Here is a 16,403-nt window from a genome sequence, read left to right on the forward strand (position 1 = left end):
CTGCCCCAGCGGGCTGGGGGCTCAAGCAGGCCCTGGGGGCTTCGGCGGCAGGCAGAGGCAGCCGGGGAGCTGCCGAGTGGAGGGATGCCGAGCAGGGCAGTGCCAGCGCTGCTGACACTGGAACTGGCACTGGTGAGAGGTGCCTCAGCAGGACAGACGTGTGCATGGACCAAGACCCCCCTAAGTGAGGTGAAGATGCAGTCCCCTGAGTAAGTAAGCCCCTTCCGGGCAGTTCAACTTCTAAACCTTGAAAGCCACACAGACAAACAAAATCACACTGAGCTGCCAAACTTCCAGAAAATACACCTCCTGCCACATTACTGGCTCACTTCCCACCAGCTCTCCCCAGCCTTCTGGCAGGCTCCGCATGGTTTATGTACTGAGCCAGAGCAGAGGGCAGGGTCCCGGAGTGAACAACCTGGAGCTTGTTTCACTTCCAGAAGCACCTTCTGTGTTGTCCCCACTGCCACCACGCTCCAAACCTCTCGCCTCCGTGGGCTGGGCTGACAACAGGGACACCTCCGTCCTCTTTAGGCACCTCAGGTTTCCCATGGACTAGGGAGCGGGGGCCCAGGCCGTGACCACGCAGCTCAGCAGCAGCTAGTACTTACAGGCTTTTCAGGAATGCTGTGTCACACCAGGAGAAGGAGCTGTATTTAATTTCTCCCCTTCCAACTTAATTGAATTCCCTCAGCATTCTGGAATCCTGCCAAGGTCAGTTTCAGGAAAACCAGACTAACTGATGTAATTAATCCTTCGGCTTCCAGCTTCATACACTACAGTTACACTGCTCATCCACTCCATCACAGAGCTACCACCTTGAGCAGATGCTGCTTGCATGCAGGAATCCCTTGCAGCAGCACAACTCACAAGCCAGCACTGGCCCCTGCGCTCAGCAGTGGCAGATGGCTTCCACACACCGAGGGCTGCACCTCCCTCACCTCCCTATCAAACACAACTTATTTTCACTCACAGCTTAGAGGACACTCACCCACCTGGTCTCACTCCCACTTGAACACAGAAGGACAAGCCAGGTGGCTATCGGCAAGGCACACAGCAAGGCGCACACAAAGGTTTGAGACCTGCTCTCAGGATCAGAGAGATCTATCACAACCTGCTGTGGTTTTCCCAGAGCCAGTTCCTGGCATGCAATGCTATTTATACAGAAGGTTTACAGCTTCTAGGCTCAGGCACAGAAGAGCTTTATAAAGAGCCTCTGCCAGATGCAGCCTGGACTCAGGCTCAGAGCTAGCCGAGATGCCCCCAGGAAGGCACAGATTGAGCTTTGCAATGCTTTGTCTACAGTACGCCAGGAAGGCTCCGAGTGACATGGCAGGCTGACCATAACAGCCCGCTTGGGCAGCTACTCACACAGGTGCTCAACAGTAGCTATGGATGCCTGCAAGAGCTCTTGCATCAAAGGCTACTGTCAAACACATCCTCTTAGTGCCACGCTCACAGGACCTCGCATGTCTCCATGCCTTCAGGCCTCCCTCCTACCCCACCGCACGTCCCACTACATGCTGCATTGCACAATTCAGCCTCTTACCTTCCTGCAGGTACATCACAGCCTGAGAGTAGTTCTGCAAGGCGTGATGAGTCCTCCCCAGACTGCTGTAAGACACAGTTTTGGCTACAAGGTCATTCATTTGTGCTGCAATGCTGAGGTGCTGCTCCTGATAAACCACCGCCCTCTCGTAGGTGCCCAAGGACTCGTAGGTCAGGCCCAGGTTGCCGTACGCCCGGCCCTGGCAAGTGGGGTTGTTGGTCTCCTCCGCAATCTGCAGGTCGAGCTGGTGATACTGCAGGGCTGTGTCGTACTCCCCCATCTGCTGGTAGACCCCACCGAGGCCGCAGGCAGCATCACTCTCCAGAGCTCGGTCCTTCATCTCTCGAGCAATGTTGAGTTGGCGCTCCAGGCAAGAAATGGCTTGCTCGTAGTTCCCCAGCTGGCTGTGCAGGCTCCCCAGCTCCCCGTAAGCCTGGGCTTTGTTAAATGCCTCCCCCAGCTCATGTGCCACCACAAGCCTCTTCTCAAAGCACACCAAAGCCTGCTGCAAACTTCCCATAGCCCTACAAGGGAAGAAAACGGCAGCATTTATTTTGCCAGTATTTTCTTGGAAGGAGATGTCTTGCCATTTCCTCTAGAGACCAGCTCAAAGCTTTGAGGCAGAAACAAATCTCCCCCCAAGAGACAACCCTGGTACCTCTGAATCAATCTCCTTCTTCTGCTACCCTATAAACTTCTCTTCCTCTCAGGGCAGAGCAACACCGCTTCGTTATTTTTGCTGGTAGCACAGTCCCCAGCACCCAGAGGACTCTACTACTCGCTCCTGTGCCACATCCCCGTGCACGTGCACAGTAGCCACACAAACACCCCCCATCAGTAACACAACACATCCATTTGTACTTGTACTCCACTGTCTGTCATTAGAATACAGACGGAGCGCTCCTTACCTGTGCCCATTGCCCAAGCCCCGGTAGGCCTTTGCCTGGTCTTGCATACGGTTCAAGCTTTGAGCCACAGACAGGTACTGTTCGTAATACTTTATAGCTTCCTCAAAATCTCCCAGAGCCTCGTAACAATCTCCCAGGTTCCCATATGCTCGGCCCCGATCTAACACGGATTCATTTCCACTGAGCTGCTGCAGCATGGCCAGCTGCTGCTCAAAGTAGCCGATAGCTTCCTCCATGACATTCATGTTCATCTTGGTAATGCCCATGTTACCATAGACTTGAGCTTCTATGCTGGGGTCCTTCAACTTCTGCCCAAGCTCCAGCTGTTCTTCGTAACACTTGAAGGCCATGGTGTACTTCCCAAGTGACATATATACTGCAGCAAGGTGACCGTGTGCTCTGCATTCACCCGGCATATCTCCCAGCTCCTGGTACACCTCCAGCTCCTGTGTGTGGTAACCTAAAGCCTTGTCACATTTCTGTACCATTCTGTATGCAGAGCCCAAGGCTGCATACGCACTGGCTTCCAGTCTCCTGTCTTTAACATGATGGGCTAAGCTCAACTGCTGCTCATAAAATTTTATTGCACCATTTACGTCTTTTTTACAGACAAAAATATCCCCCAAGTTTCCCAGAGCTCGGAATTTGGCCTGGGAATTGTTCAGAGACTGGGCCAGTGACAACAGGTACTTCTGACACTCCTCTGCTTTGCTGAAGTCCATCAAGGCTTTGAAGGCCAGGCCCAGGTTGCAATAGGCTTTGGCTTGGCTCAGCTTGTCATGAAGATCCTTTGCTAAGGCAAGATCCTGCTCGTAGTACTTGACGGCTTCCTCGTAGTTCCCAAGGCAGTAATGGGCATAGCCAAGGTTGTGGCAAACCTTCCCCTCCCCCTCCATGTCCTGCAGCTCTGGGGACAAGCGCAGGTACTGCTCGTAGTAAGGGGCTGCCTGCACGTACTCTCCTCGTGAGCAGTGGAAGTTGCCTAAGTTGCTGAGGGCGCGCGCTTCGCTCTGGATGTCCCGCAGCTCCCGCGCGATGTTGAGATGATTCTGGTAGTGCTGCAGCGCGCGGTCATGGGCACCCAGCGCTTGATAGGCAACTGCCAAGTTCCCGTGCGTAGATGCCTGAGAGGCACGGTCATTTACTTCCATCGAAATCTGCAGCTCCTGCCGATGGTACTTGACAGCCTGGTCATACATGCCGAGAGCGTTGTAAGCGTTGCCCATGTTGCCGTAGGCCCGGCCCTGGGCCGCGTAATCGCTGAGCTCCTGAGCTATGGACAGGTGGGTCTTGTGCAGCCGCAGCGCAGTGTCATAGTCGCCCTTCATCTGGTGAATGATTCCTGAAAAATACAGAAACGGGCTCAACAAAAACACTCCTCCACAACACCCTGCCAGGCCAGGATGCTCGTGCAGCCGGCCCTCAGCAGCTCACGACGCAGCCCCTTCCTCAGGCCCCCCCTGCCCCGCACCCATCCCTTCCCCTCAGCACCCCGACACGGCCCTTCTCAAACAAACTGCCTCCTCGCTCCTGACGGGCAAATCCCAGAGAAGGGTTCATAATACACATGAAGCATCCCTTCACCACAACAACTGGGTGGTCTGGCCTTACAAAATGCCCATTTTCTTTTTAAATTATGCTATTTTTTCCCCCATCCGTGATATCTGGTGACTCCAGTGCTCACACCCAAGAGGCTCAGCAAGAAAGCACTCCCACTCACTTTTCCATCCCAGTCACACCATCTTGTACTTGTTACGAGACATGGAACCAGAGCTCTGAATCTCCTAATGTCCCAACTTATCCTTCAATTAGCTCTGTGCTAATACATGTGGCTCCTTTGCAAACAATCCTGAAGAAGCCACCAGAGGCGGCCCTGGAAGCACAGACCCTGCAGGTTCGCCACAGTTACTCGATACCTGAAGACAACGTCAGGTCTTTCTTTGCCCCTAAAAGAAAACAACTTCCAATTTCCAACTCCATATCGCAACCAGTGTGTGGGAAGGAAGAGATGTAGAGGGTCAGGAAGCAACTGCCTGCCCTGGCCACTGGCAAGCACAGCATGCTGTCATTGGCCCTGCGCATCAGCCTACTTTTTGTCAGTACTTTTAAAGAGAAATTTGTAGACAGAGGCTTTCCAAGTGAGCCTGGAACATGACAGCCAAGATTTGCTTTCCTGAGGCAATTTGGACCTCGCAGATTCATTTTTTAAACTCATGCAGGACTGAAAACCTAAGTTCCATTACCTCAGCGTGAGGCACTCTGGCTGGATTACTTGTCTTTCTATCAAAGTCAGTCATTCAAAAATTCTGCTCATTTTCCAACTAACATGAGGCTTCAGGAGAAGGCAATTTAGAAAACACGGGCAGAACAAAACAGGATGAAAATGGCAAATGCTTGGTTGCTGCTGACAGTTCGTTTCCCTCCCCCTGCACGGCAATTGTGATCAAAGCCAGCGCTCATGGCAGGAGGGACTGGCTCCCTGGTGCCTTAGTCCAGCTCCTGGCCAAATCCTTCCTCAGCTCCAACGAGCCTGTGGCTTTAACTGATGAGCGTTAGCTATTGCGTCCCTGGCTGACGCATGCTGATGTTTCTCTCCAGCATGGCGAGGGAAGGTGGTGGCAGCACGGACAGGATGAGCCAAGCTAAGTGACCCCACGTGGATACTCTGGCCCCCCACCTCTGATCTGCAGGCAGAGGCAGAGCCGGGGCTCAGCGCACAGCCACAGTGCCACGCACGGCACAGCGCTCGCCAGACAGACCGCCCCGTTCTGCGGAAAAAGCACAAAGTCATTACTGGGGGTGGACTGGGACGGGGCACAAAGTGATGTAACTTAGAAACTGCAAAAAACAGTCTCTTTGAAAGCATCTCATTGCTTCACAAACTAAGAATTTGCTCAATCTTTCTCCTGGAACAGCAAGAGGTGTCTGAGCTGGATGCAGGCAGAACCAGTGCTGCCCAGGGAGCCCGCGCTCCCAGCCTGCCTCCCCAGCACGGCATCCCTCCCAGCCAGCACCCCGGGGTGCCTGGACCCCAGCACCGGCAGCCAACGCAGTGGGCTCCCCCTCTGAGAGCTAACACACGCTCATCGGAAACACCCCGAAATCCCGGCATGTCCAGATTAAGGGAGCGAGCAAGCTTTTCCTAATCACTTACTGCTAAACGGACAGATTCCTCATGGAGACCAGACATGCCGCTGCTCTCCACCAGCACCGCTGCTCCTCCTCGGAGGAACCAGGTGCGGGGAAGCACTCAGTTTGAAGTGACCGTAAAAGGGAGAGAGAGGACAGAAAACAGGTTAAAAGCAAATCTTTTTTGTTGTGATGTTCTTGTTCTGTGGTGAGGTGGTTCTTAATTACGAGTCAGAGAGCAGAAATGAAGACAAACCTTATCAAAAATTTTTAGTGGTGACTTTGGCACAAAGGAAGGGAGCGTTATTCAAGATATGCTGTGAAACCCGTTAAGAAGCACTGCTGACACAGAGAAGGATGGGATTATTATGGAGGAAGGACTGGATAGCCTTACGTACCACAGCAACAAGAATGGGGTGATGAAAATTAGCAGTAAACTATGCAAAGACATGCACTCCAGGACTACAAGGCCAGGGAGTCATCACATGGAAATGAGACAGAGTGATCCAGTGAACTGATGTATTTCCAGTACAAGAAATCCAAATGTGATTCCTGTTGGACACTGAAGAGTTAACTGATTCACAGACCGATGCTGGTGTAAACAAAGAGGGGCATCAGCCCTAGAAATTGTTTTCACCCTCAGAGTGCCAAGGCTCCAGAGCAGCCAAGCAAACAGTACATTACCATTGCAATGGCTCGTGGTCAGTTTACGAATCCTGGTATTTGTGTGACTTGGCATGTGCAGTACCAGCAGACTGGATGCAGCACCCCAGGAGGCATCCTTCACTTCTCTCGGTTTAACCACCGATTCCCCTGGTAACTCTTGTGTTTCTACAGCTTTTCTGGGAGAGTACCTGAGGCCAGCTGCAACCACTCACGGGCCAAAGAATTACACCAAGAACATGGACATCCCTTACTGCTGAAGCACACGCTGCCTCAAAAACATGCTGTTTGCCTCCCAGTTGCTGCTTGCACTGGCACGGTGCTGCAAGCACGCAGACTCTTGGCTTTTAGGCCACCTTCCCAAAAACGCTTACCACCCTCTCAAAAACACTCACACCACCCAGTCACAACTTCATCAACAGCATCCCAGGCAGAAGTGGCTGCTGCAGGATGTGAAGGAGCTCCTCAGCAAGCCTCTCTAAAAGCACATTCATAGCCCTAATTTCTAAGCATCCTCCTGTCTCCCTCCCATTGAATGGCCACTGTGTTTTCCTAACCTCAGGCTCTCCTCAGCTACACACTTAAACAAAATTCCTGCCAAAACCAGAGACAACCGTGGCCCTGGACTGCAGACACTGGCTGGCTCAGAGGGGATGCTGACTCCACACCTTTCTACTAGTTTCATGTATGTTTTATCTGTGAGCCATGTGAAGCCTGGTTGTTTCACATTCTTTCCCATGTCCTGCAGGACAAGCTCCTTCACTGCAATCTTTGGCAACAAAATAACTGCAAGAAACAGACCAGATGTCTCTTAGGAAAAAAGAGAGGCTCATTTTGGGCTGCAAGGGATTCTGCTGGTCTGGAACATGCAATAGTTACTTTCTTCAATACCCATCTCCCCAAAACTAGATCAGCTTCCACGCTGATACCTTAGAAACCAAGATGACACCCAGGCAGGTCTGGCCTGCCATTTGCTGTTTCTGTTGTCCACATGGCATTTGACATTGGAAAATTTAGGTCAACAGAAACAGCTGCAAAGCTGCCTGCCCGCAAGAGGTGTTGGAGCAGCATGGAACGCAAGTTCCTGCTTTTAGCAGCTAGTACATTAAAAAAAGTATTAAGAGATAACATCAGGAGCTTGGTGTTAAATCCGTACTTTAGCTTACAATTTCTCTTGTGCCCAAAAAATCCTTCTAAACAGCTCTTGTACCAGTGTATCCATTAGCCAATACGGTCCTCAGGCCAGAGCACTGCCGTGTGCAGAGCACAAGATGCTCGATCAGACAGGGGCTCCTCTGGCCACACGTGGATCACCAGCCTTAAGACACGAATCCCACTCCTGTCACAAAGTTCCTCTCCTTATTCTTCCATCTCAGCTCTCTTACCCTCCACAGATCAACATCTCTGGTAGTACTGGAGATTATTTTGGCAAATACTCAGCTAACTTGACAGAGAAGGAAACATCTCCAGTTTCCCAGGTCATGGAAGAGGCCCTAGTGAGCAGACAGAATGCCACAGCTCAGCCTCAAAGCCTAGGCACCCTGAAGAAACTCCCCTTCACTGTGAGGAACAAGAGAAGTCAGTGCACAGTGGTGACCATTAAAATGCCATTGACAGCTCAGGTGGTGTGTCCACAGGCGTGGTGGATGCTAGCGAGACGTCCTACACTCACAGTAATTACCTTTCTCTCTCAACATGGAGCAACTCACAATGGAGAAAGAGGCTGACCCAACCCGGACTCTCCCACTTCATACTGGAGGACAGGCAAGAAAAGGAGTCCCTGGCGCTGGAGATACTAGGAATTCCTGCGCCAGGACACCAACCTCTCCTGTCCTGCATGAAGGAGAAGGAAAGTGGGAGAAGAAGATGGCAAGTCAGACACAGAGCATGGCTTTGAAAGGCAAATGGCAGCCAGAGAAGTAAAATTCATCCTAGAGATCAGGGCAACAAGTTACTGCAACAGCTTATGGTGCTGCTCTCTGGAGAGGCTGTGGATGGAATTTCACCCTGGACACTATGTCCACCAGAAAGGCTGCTCTCTGTCAGGAGCCCTGCTCGAGCAAATTCCCAGAATTTCATCTAAAAAATTCAAGTTGCTTTTAGGAAAAAAGGAACCTGATAAGAGACCCCACACAGCACGTCCTGGTATGTTTCCAGCATTTGCCAGGGGTAGTTACAAAGGATGGCCCACGAAGGAAATGTTCTGACTCAGACTCCAAAATCATCACCTACCAAATATATTCTCTCTTTGTGCATTCCTCAACAGACAAAAATGAGGTTCGTAGATGGATGGGAGATGAAGCCTTCACAGTTCTAAATGATTTAGTCAGCCTCTTTACTGCCAAGAAAGGAGAAAAACAGTGAGCAAATGTTTACCAGGAGATACCCAGGACAAAACCAAGCAGCATAACAGAGAACAAAGCTGTGCTCTCTTCACCCATGGAGCCTGCTATCGTATTAGTTTGCTCAAGCTGTCACCCATCTGTTGTGGCACTTAAGGAAGAAGGATCCAGAAACACACTGTCACTTCAAAACATCAGCGTTCTGACTCATTCTTACAGCTACAATTATTGATTTCAAAGTACAAGATAGCCTTCTGGTCAAGCAGCTAGGCTACACTCCGGAAAAGCACACGAAGGATACAGTAGAACAGACCCAAGACAAGAACCCAGCAGACATGAGGGGAGATGGCCAGAGATGGCCTTTACTGCCTTATACAGCGTAAAGCACCAAACCCAGCACAAATTACGTTAACTCCCAAGTTTTCTTTCCTTAATGATGAATACAGTTAGAACCATGTAGCAACCTGTATAAGACATCAGCAAAATAATCATAAAAGTTACATTCTGCCTGCGCAAATCACCGATTTTTCCAATTCAGGCAACAAATCAGCAATGTGAGAGAGAAATTGTCAGCCTAACTTTGGAACAAAGAGCCTTTGCAGCTCCTGCGCTGGAGCCTGGCGGGTGGTTACAGCAGAAGTCAAAGGGACCTCCAGCCTCCTGCTAGCATCAGCCAACAGTGCAGAACAAAGCTCTGCGTCGTGCCGGGGTCACTGCTGCACCACAGCTTTCACCTCACACCGAGCTAACACCGGTCTTGACTGAACCTGCTCTTTCTGAATGAAATATGAACATGCTGAAAGCTGAAACAGAGCAGAAGTGGTTCTGAAGCTCACCCATGTGGTGGGAGAACCATGTCCCAGCCCCTCCTTGGTGCGGACAGGAGAGCCTAATGGCACCCATCGTCTGACGCGCGCTCCACTGCAACGCTGCTGGCTGGATGAGTGCACCTGTGAGCGGGCAGGGATAAGGGAAAGGAGTCCTGGGCGAGTTAGCCAGTTCTTCAGCCATCGGGGAAGACACGACCAAACGTAACCATTTTTTTATCCCAATTGCAAAAATGCTTCAAGAGAAAATACCTCGCACCGTTGGGCAACACACCCAAGCACGTGAAGACAGGCACAGAAGTTCTCTTGGAACTGTGAAGATGCTAAGCACCAAGGGAGAGACTGAGTTTTACTAATAATCTGAAGTGTCCCCTTCTCTTTGAGGGAGCAAAGGGAACCCTCACGAGCTGCAGAGGCTGAAAAGCCAGCTCTCTACATGGAGCCTTGGCATTTGGAAACACCATCTGCTTTGCAAAAGTTGACAATCTGAGACTTCTGGTTAAACTCCACATCCCCTTGTTGTGAAGGGCTTGATAACTTGTGACTTGCCCTCAGTCCATTACCTTCTGCTTACTGAGTCACAGAGCGCATTATATCTCCCTGCAGAGCACTGCAGCAGCTGGGCTATGTTATATTCCGTGCCTGTCTTGCTCAGCATTAGATAGTACACTTAAGAGAGTCTTCCATCTAAATCAGTGAAATGCAAACAGAAAATGTCTGTTGCTTCAGCAAAGAGGCCAACTCTAACATTCTGGCTTGGAAACACACATTTAGACACATTTTTTTGCCTGTCAGCATGGTTATTTTGACGAGGTTTTGTTTTGCATGTGGATTAGATGAAAGAGACAATTAAGACTTGACTTTTTAATTGGTACTGGATGCATTTTAAACAACAGTAATAGGCTTCCTCAACAAGAACTGCATGTTCTCTTTCTCCAGTATAACTTAACTCTGACAGAGGAGACATAAAACTATAGCCAAATAACGGCTGAAACGTGAGATCCTGCACTCAGAAGCTAGGAAAACTATTCTAATATGGAGTGTAGGGCGGCTGAGTCAGCATACCAACTGAAAGTTATATTTAGGCTTATATCCAACACAAGAAAAACATTCTCCGTTGCACCAAAACTCTTGCCCTCTTTTTTTTAAACAAAAATCCCTGGAATCACTAAATCCAAAGCTGCTGTAAGATTAATAATGATATTAAGATGAATTTTTCTAGGCCCAACTTGACTGATTCTGAGACTGCAAAAGGGTAAGAGAATTTAAACCACAAGCACCATGAAGGCTGAGGAACAAGAGCAAGTTGCTTCCTTTTGCAGTAGCGCTTGTTTTATTCTAAGATGATGCAAAGCACCTACAGCAAGTATTAGCACTTGCAGTGACCTGCTAAGCCCACTTTGCCTCAACATTTGTGTTCAGTTTGTTGGGTTTTCTTTTTTATGATGCAGAGTAGCACAAGAAAGCCTACTTTGAACATACAAGCAATTAGAAGAAATACCACAGAACTGAATCAAGCTTCCTCCTCGCAAAAGAGCTGTGGTCTGCCCAATGGCAAAGGGCTCACAAAAACAGCAGGAGACAATACGGAAAACCCAAGATGGCTCATCACTACGCCGACACAGGGAAGAAAACCAAAACCAAGTGACAGCTTCCATTTGCCCAGATTGCATCTCCTCAGTTTCCTGGATTTGCTCAGAGAGAATCGGGGCAATTCTCCAGGAAGCAGCAAGTGCTTCGGAGGGGAAGCAAATCAAATGGGTTCTATCCCTTTGATCGGAAAGGACCCTGAGCGGGGCTGCTCAGGGCACATCCACCTCACTTTATAGGCACTCACGGCTGAACACAGCTGTGCCACCTCCCCGTGACTGCGCCATCAGAACAGCCTGCACACCCTCTGCTCAGCTTTCACTGGAAACAAAACACATCAAGTTAAACTTCTCAGCAAGAGGAACTTTCCCTCAGTCCTGACCATGAGCTGGGAAGCCCGTGTGTTCCCCAAGCACAACCAAGGACATCTCCATCTCCTCCACCAAGGACCCAGAGTTCACCCCTCATCCTGCTCCCTGCCTGGACAACATGAGGTCCTGCTCCTCCACAGGGGCCCGTCTACCCCTGCCCCAGACCGGTGGATCCATCACGTCTCTGCATCTCCCTGGGACCAGCACCATGCTGGCAGCAGAGATGGAGGATATAGTTTGTGCTTTGCTAGAGGCATCTGCTGTTGTTCCGCACAAAAGCATAAACGTTACAGCAAGCCAGATGCAAGGCTTCATCCCCCCAAACCCTCTTGCCTGTTGGGTGCTCTGTCACACTAAAAGAAATGTTATCAATGCTCACTGTTCTTTAACGCTAAGTACCCCGCAAGTGCTTTTGCCTCACAAACCTATTTTGCCTCACACATTTACCCTAATTTGTGTAAAGGAGGAGATTTGCAACAGTAATTAGAAAGCTAGGACTGTTTTGTTTTCTCCAGCTCACCTTATCTCCTTCATTCAGCTTCTGAAGACTCAGCTATTAAGAGAAATTAAGTAATTCATCAAGCCCTTTTCAATTACCTGCTGTTGATAACATCAGAGTACAATTAGCATCTACAAATGAACCAAGTGCCAACTGCCAAGCAGAAACAGAAGCTAATTTACAGCGTGGGGCAGCCTGCAAGAGCTGAGATTCAGGGGCTGCCAGCAAAAACATGTTTTGTTATACCAGCAACGGCCCTGTTCTGCCACTCCCAGCCAGCTGAGAACACAGCCTTAACGACAGCTGGAACGTCAGCAGCACAAACAGCACATCCCACGGCAGAGATGGAAATGAATCTTTGGTTGCTTCCACATCTGGTGCTGTGAAGAAGCAGCAGGAACGGACTTCACTTTGATGTAATTCAGACCTTCCCAGCCTGCCAGAAGGATGCCAATGTCTCTCCTTAGAAGAACAAGACTCCTACACTCTACTATTTTAACATGTACATTCTGAAAACAAACTTAGTTAGGATTTGACCCATGTGTCTCCCAGCTTCCAAGACAGCAGCACATTGACATAATCCAGGTGACAAGCTCCCAAAGAAACGGCCAGGTCACTTCTGGCCTTATAGTACAAGACTCAATGTTTATTTCTGACACCTGAATAGCTCTTCAAATGCACTTCACCTTTTCATTCCCCTTCTGCCATGAGCTTGTGCTTTCTGGTGCCCTTCTGAGCAGGTTAATAATTGAACACGGGATACATTACGCTACACCACCACACATCTGCCTGTTTAATTTATGATGACAGTCTGGTGAAACTGGGGTAACTAAGAAGATAGTGCACAGCAAACCTCCTGCGTCCTGGCAGCAGCTCTGAGAGTCACGGCATTCCCTGACAAATTCTGCTCCATGTCAGGACCTTACCTAGGTTGGAGGAGGCTCTGCCTTCAGCAGCTCGGTCCTGCAGGCTCTCAGCGATGTGCAACTGCTCTTCATGGTACTGCTTAGCCCTCTCCAGGTCCTGCATACACCTAGCTGCATGGCCCAAGCCAGCATAAGCTCGCATCTCAATGGCCTTCTCAGCCAGCTCCTGGGCCAACTCCAACACGTAGTTGTGGTAGGACATAGCTTTGTCGAAGTTCCTCCGGTAGTGGTAAGCACTGCCTAGGTTGCTGTAGGCTCGAGCTTCCTCCCGCTTGTTCCCCAGCTCCTTGGCGATCTTAAGATGTTGTTCATGGCACTGCACTGCATTTTCAAAATCCCCCATTGCAATGTACACTGCTCCCATGTTGCCCAGCTCCCGTGCCTCAGAGAGCTCATCTTTGGACTGCTTTGCAAGGAGGACACACTGCTTGTGGCTAGCCAGTGCATTTGGGTAGTCCCCGATGGCTGTGTACACGTGACCCAGACTGCTCAGAGCTGAGGACGCTGCCTGCAGAGATAAAAGAGAAAAAGTAAGTACAAGTATTCATGGAAACAAGTCAGATGGGCCCAGTCCTAGAAATCAAAGCCACAAAAGGCCATTCTAGAGAAAAAAAATGTGGCTACCAGCTAGAAAAGCTGCTCTGCAGTTCTTCTACACCCTCAGGGCAGCTCAGGTGGAGGCAGCAGGAATGAGGTTGACTCAGGAGAACAGGGCTAGGATTACCTCTTTCTCTGAAGCGTACACACGGTGTGTATGTGTATCTGGTAGAGGGGAAGGACAGCACTGCAAAGACACAGAGACCACTGGGGAAACAGGGAGGGATCACTGCAGAAAACTGCTCTCCAGGACCAGCCTGAGCTGTCTCACAGAGCAGCGCTTCCCCTGCAGGCAGCTGGTCACCTCTCAGGACAACTTTAACTTCCACACCAAGTCCCGCTAACAGAAACCATCCTGTGTATGGTAGTTCTTAAGAAAGCTGACAATGATAAGCACCTGCGGAGAGCTGCAAACGAACGCTTGCTCTGTTCCAGCCTCCGCCAAGCAAGCTCAAGTCAAAGCAACAGACTCCTGAGACCCCACAGGCTGATGCCAAAAGCGCCGTCAGTGACCAGCAGCAGAACGTGTAACCTGACATAACCACACTGCAGGCTCAGCCATCATGCAGACTCTGCGGTCCCTTCTTTCCAGACTGAACAGCAGCTGAATACTGCTGCTGGAAAAGGTACACCCTTGCAGCCAGCCCTCAGCCGGGAGAAGGGAGCCGCTGCTGCTGTTTGCCTTCTGATACCAGCAGGCCAGAGAGAGCCACCAACATCTTCACGTGCTTCTGCTCGGCCACTCGCACCACGTTCCAAAGAGCGCAGTTCTTACTGCACAGCATCAGGGTCCTGCGACCACAACGTTGTTTGTTACTGAGCCCCAAACAACCTTGAGACTACAACAAAGACAATAGAATTTCAGCAGCTGGAGCCTCTGTGCCCTGGGGACATCTTAAATAAATATAGCTATCTGAAAACCTGAGTTCTTACCACCGAAAACCAGCTGTATTTAACAAGACAAATTATCTGAGAATCAGATTCTTTTGCCCACTGTGTTTACCAGGACGCAGCCCCTCCTTCCACCTGGCAAAGCCAGAGCGCTCACAGCCAGACAGCGGGGCAAGGAGCCAAGAGCAGGGATGTGCTCCTTCTGCCCAACACACATCTGCTGCCTCAGCGTGGCTGCTCACTCCAAAGCCCTGACCCCTCGTCCTCCATGCTCCCTGCACGTGCGTTTCCTTCCCTGCCCAGCTGCTGCTGTGACCCAATTCCACAGCAGCCATCTTCTCCAAAACTCCAGAAAGGAGCGGCCAGGGTGAGCAACTGCACAGAGATCACTCCCACCATTCCCTAGCACCCTAGCTCAGGAAAGATCCCGTCCAGCCTTCCACCGAGATGGTGACAGCATCTCAGGACACTTGTCCTTGCTATACGAAATGGCATAACCCTGTGCTACCAATGAAGGGGCCGCCTCACCCTTGTCCTGGCCTTAGCTGCGCGCTCGCAGAGGTTGGCACTCCTGCTCACGCAGCAAATTCTGCATTTCCTAACAGGAACAATCTCTGCACTGAGCAGTGGCGGGGGGAAGCAGTTCAACCGCACCACCAAGCTACGAGTAGGTGCGGCCCCTTCAGCTGTTGCTGTCAGGAAGAAAGGCATGCTCCCTCTGCTCTTGCTTTCTGAGCTCTGCCACCGGAGCCACCCGTGTGGCCATTACTTCCATCTCATTTTGCTGCCCCCCTCTTGCCATGACTTGCGTGGCCCCCCGGCACAGCCGATACCGGTGCTTTTTGTTTAAGGAGCCAGCATGCTTTACCATCCCAGGCGCAACAGCCTGAGGCACCACACCAAGAGCTCCCCCAGAAAAACGGGATCCCGTACGAGCGCACAAGGAACGCAAGGGAAAGTGCCTCACGGGTCGTGCCAACCAGCTCTCTCCAACATGAACACCACGGAGCCAGAGAAAGGCTTCAGTGCGATACTACTGATAAAAGACACCAGACTGCAAGACAAGCTGTAAAAACTGAGCTTCTTGCTCTGCAGGCATGAGACATGACTCAGAGCACAGCTCCGCAGCAAGGCTCAGCCAGCCAGCGGCCTGCGGGGGATCAACTCACCTGAGACTTTGCAGGTCCAAGCCCACCTCTTTCAGCTGTTGTAAGCAGCTGCCTCTTCCGCACTACAAGCGCACAGAAACGCACTCTGACATCAGGGTGGGAAAGAAACAAGTTTGGGAAGAAAACACTCACTCTAATTAAGCAGCTGGAGTAGCTAAGGGATGGTGGTGGCTCCCTGTGAGTGGCCATGACGAACCTCTCTAACCCACTCAGCATCAGCCCAGGGAGCCCTGGCACTTCTCCCCGGCAAAGCCATACATCTGGCCCAGGAGCAATGCGAGTCAGAGAGCTTTCCCTCTTCCTGGACATTCCCTTGGGACACTCCCCTCAATAAATGGGTACATCCCTGCTTGCCTCCCACCTGCAGACTGGCTATACCCCACAGATGCAGAGCTGTAATTCCTTTCCCCAAGGCAAATGAATAACCTCTTCTTGGATACGCTATCTAGAGACCAGATATAAAAAGAAAGCAGATCAGAAAAATCTCTTCTACAGGAGGAGAGTTGTGTCAGCCCCTCTCAACTGGAACCACATTTTGCTATTGAAATTGTGTCCCTGAAGAAATGAGCCTTTCATGACTTTAAAAAATGGTAGCAGGAGAAACCTTCCTAAAGATTATTTTTACTAAAATTATATCACAATTGGAAGAGTAATGCAAAGTCAGAAAGATCTATGGGCCAGAGCAAGAGGCAGAGAGCCAGAGGCAGCAGCATTAACAGAGCAGTACTTCCACACTGAGGAACTGTAAACATGCTGTGCTGATTCAAATTAATAGGGAAATCATCTTTTCTGATACAAGAACCTGAGGTGACAGATTAGCTATTAAACACAAATTACAGGTCATAAGATAGAAAAGTTATAAGGAAGCTCTCCCTTGGCCAGCTCCGTAAATAGCCAAGCTGCATTTGTTCTCCCTGCGGCATCCTTTCAGGCAGCTTAATT

At 50.4% G+C, this 16,403-nt stretch overlaps 1 protein-coding gene across 3 annotated transcripts in view; it reads right to left on the reverse strand.

Moving 5' to 3' along the window:
- Positions 1-16,403, reverse strand: part of TTC28 (tetratricopeptide repeat domain 28) — a 191,459-nt gene that overhangs the window by 41,029 nt on the left and 134,027 nt on the right. For 2 of the 3 annotated variants that reach the window (XM_037375292.1, XM_037375293.1), the window contains 3 exons: positions 12,805-13,312; positions 2,458-3,799; positions 1,550-2,073 (listed from right to left, as the gene is read on the reverse strand). In XM_037375292.1, coding sequence (XP_037231189.1) covers positions 1,550-2,073; positions 2,458-3,799; positions 12,805-13,312 — 2,374 coding nt within the window. Of the gene's footprint in view, positions 1-1,549; positions 2,074-2,457; positions 3,800-5,611; positions 8,434-12,804; positions 13,313-16,403 lie in introns of those variants that run through there. The other variant, XM_037375294.1, reaches the window with a different exon arrangement.

The sequence above is a fragment of the Falco rusticolus genome, chromosome 1, assembly GCF_015220075.1.
Source record: "Falco rusticolus isolate bFalRus1 chromosome 1, bFalRus1.pri, whole genome shotgun sequence".
Taxonomy (NCBI): domain Eukaryota; kingdom Metazoa; phylum Chordata; class Aves; order Falconiformes; family Falconidae; genus Falco; species Falco rusticolus.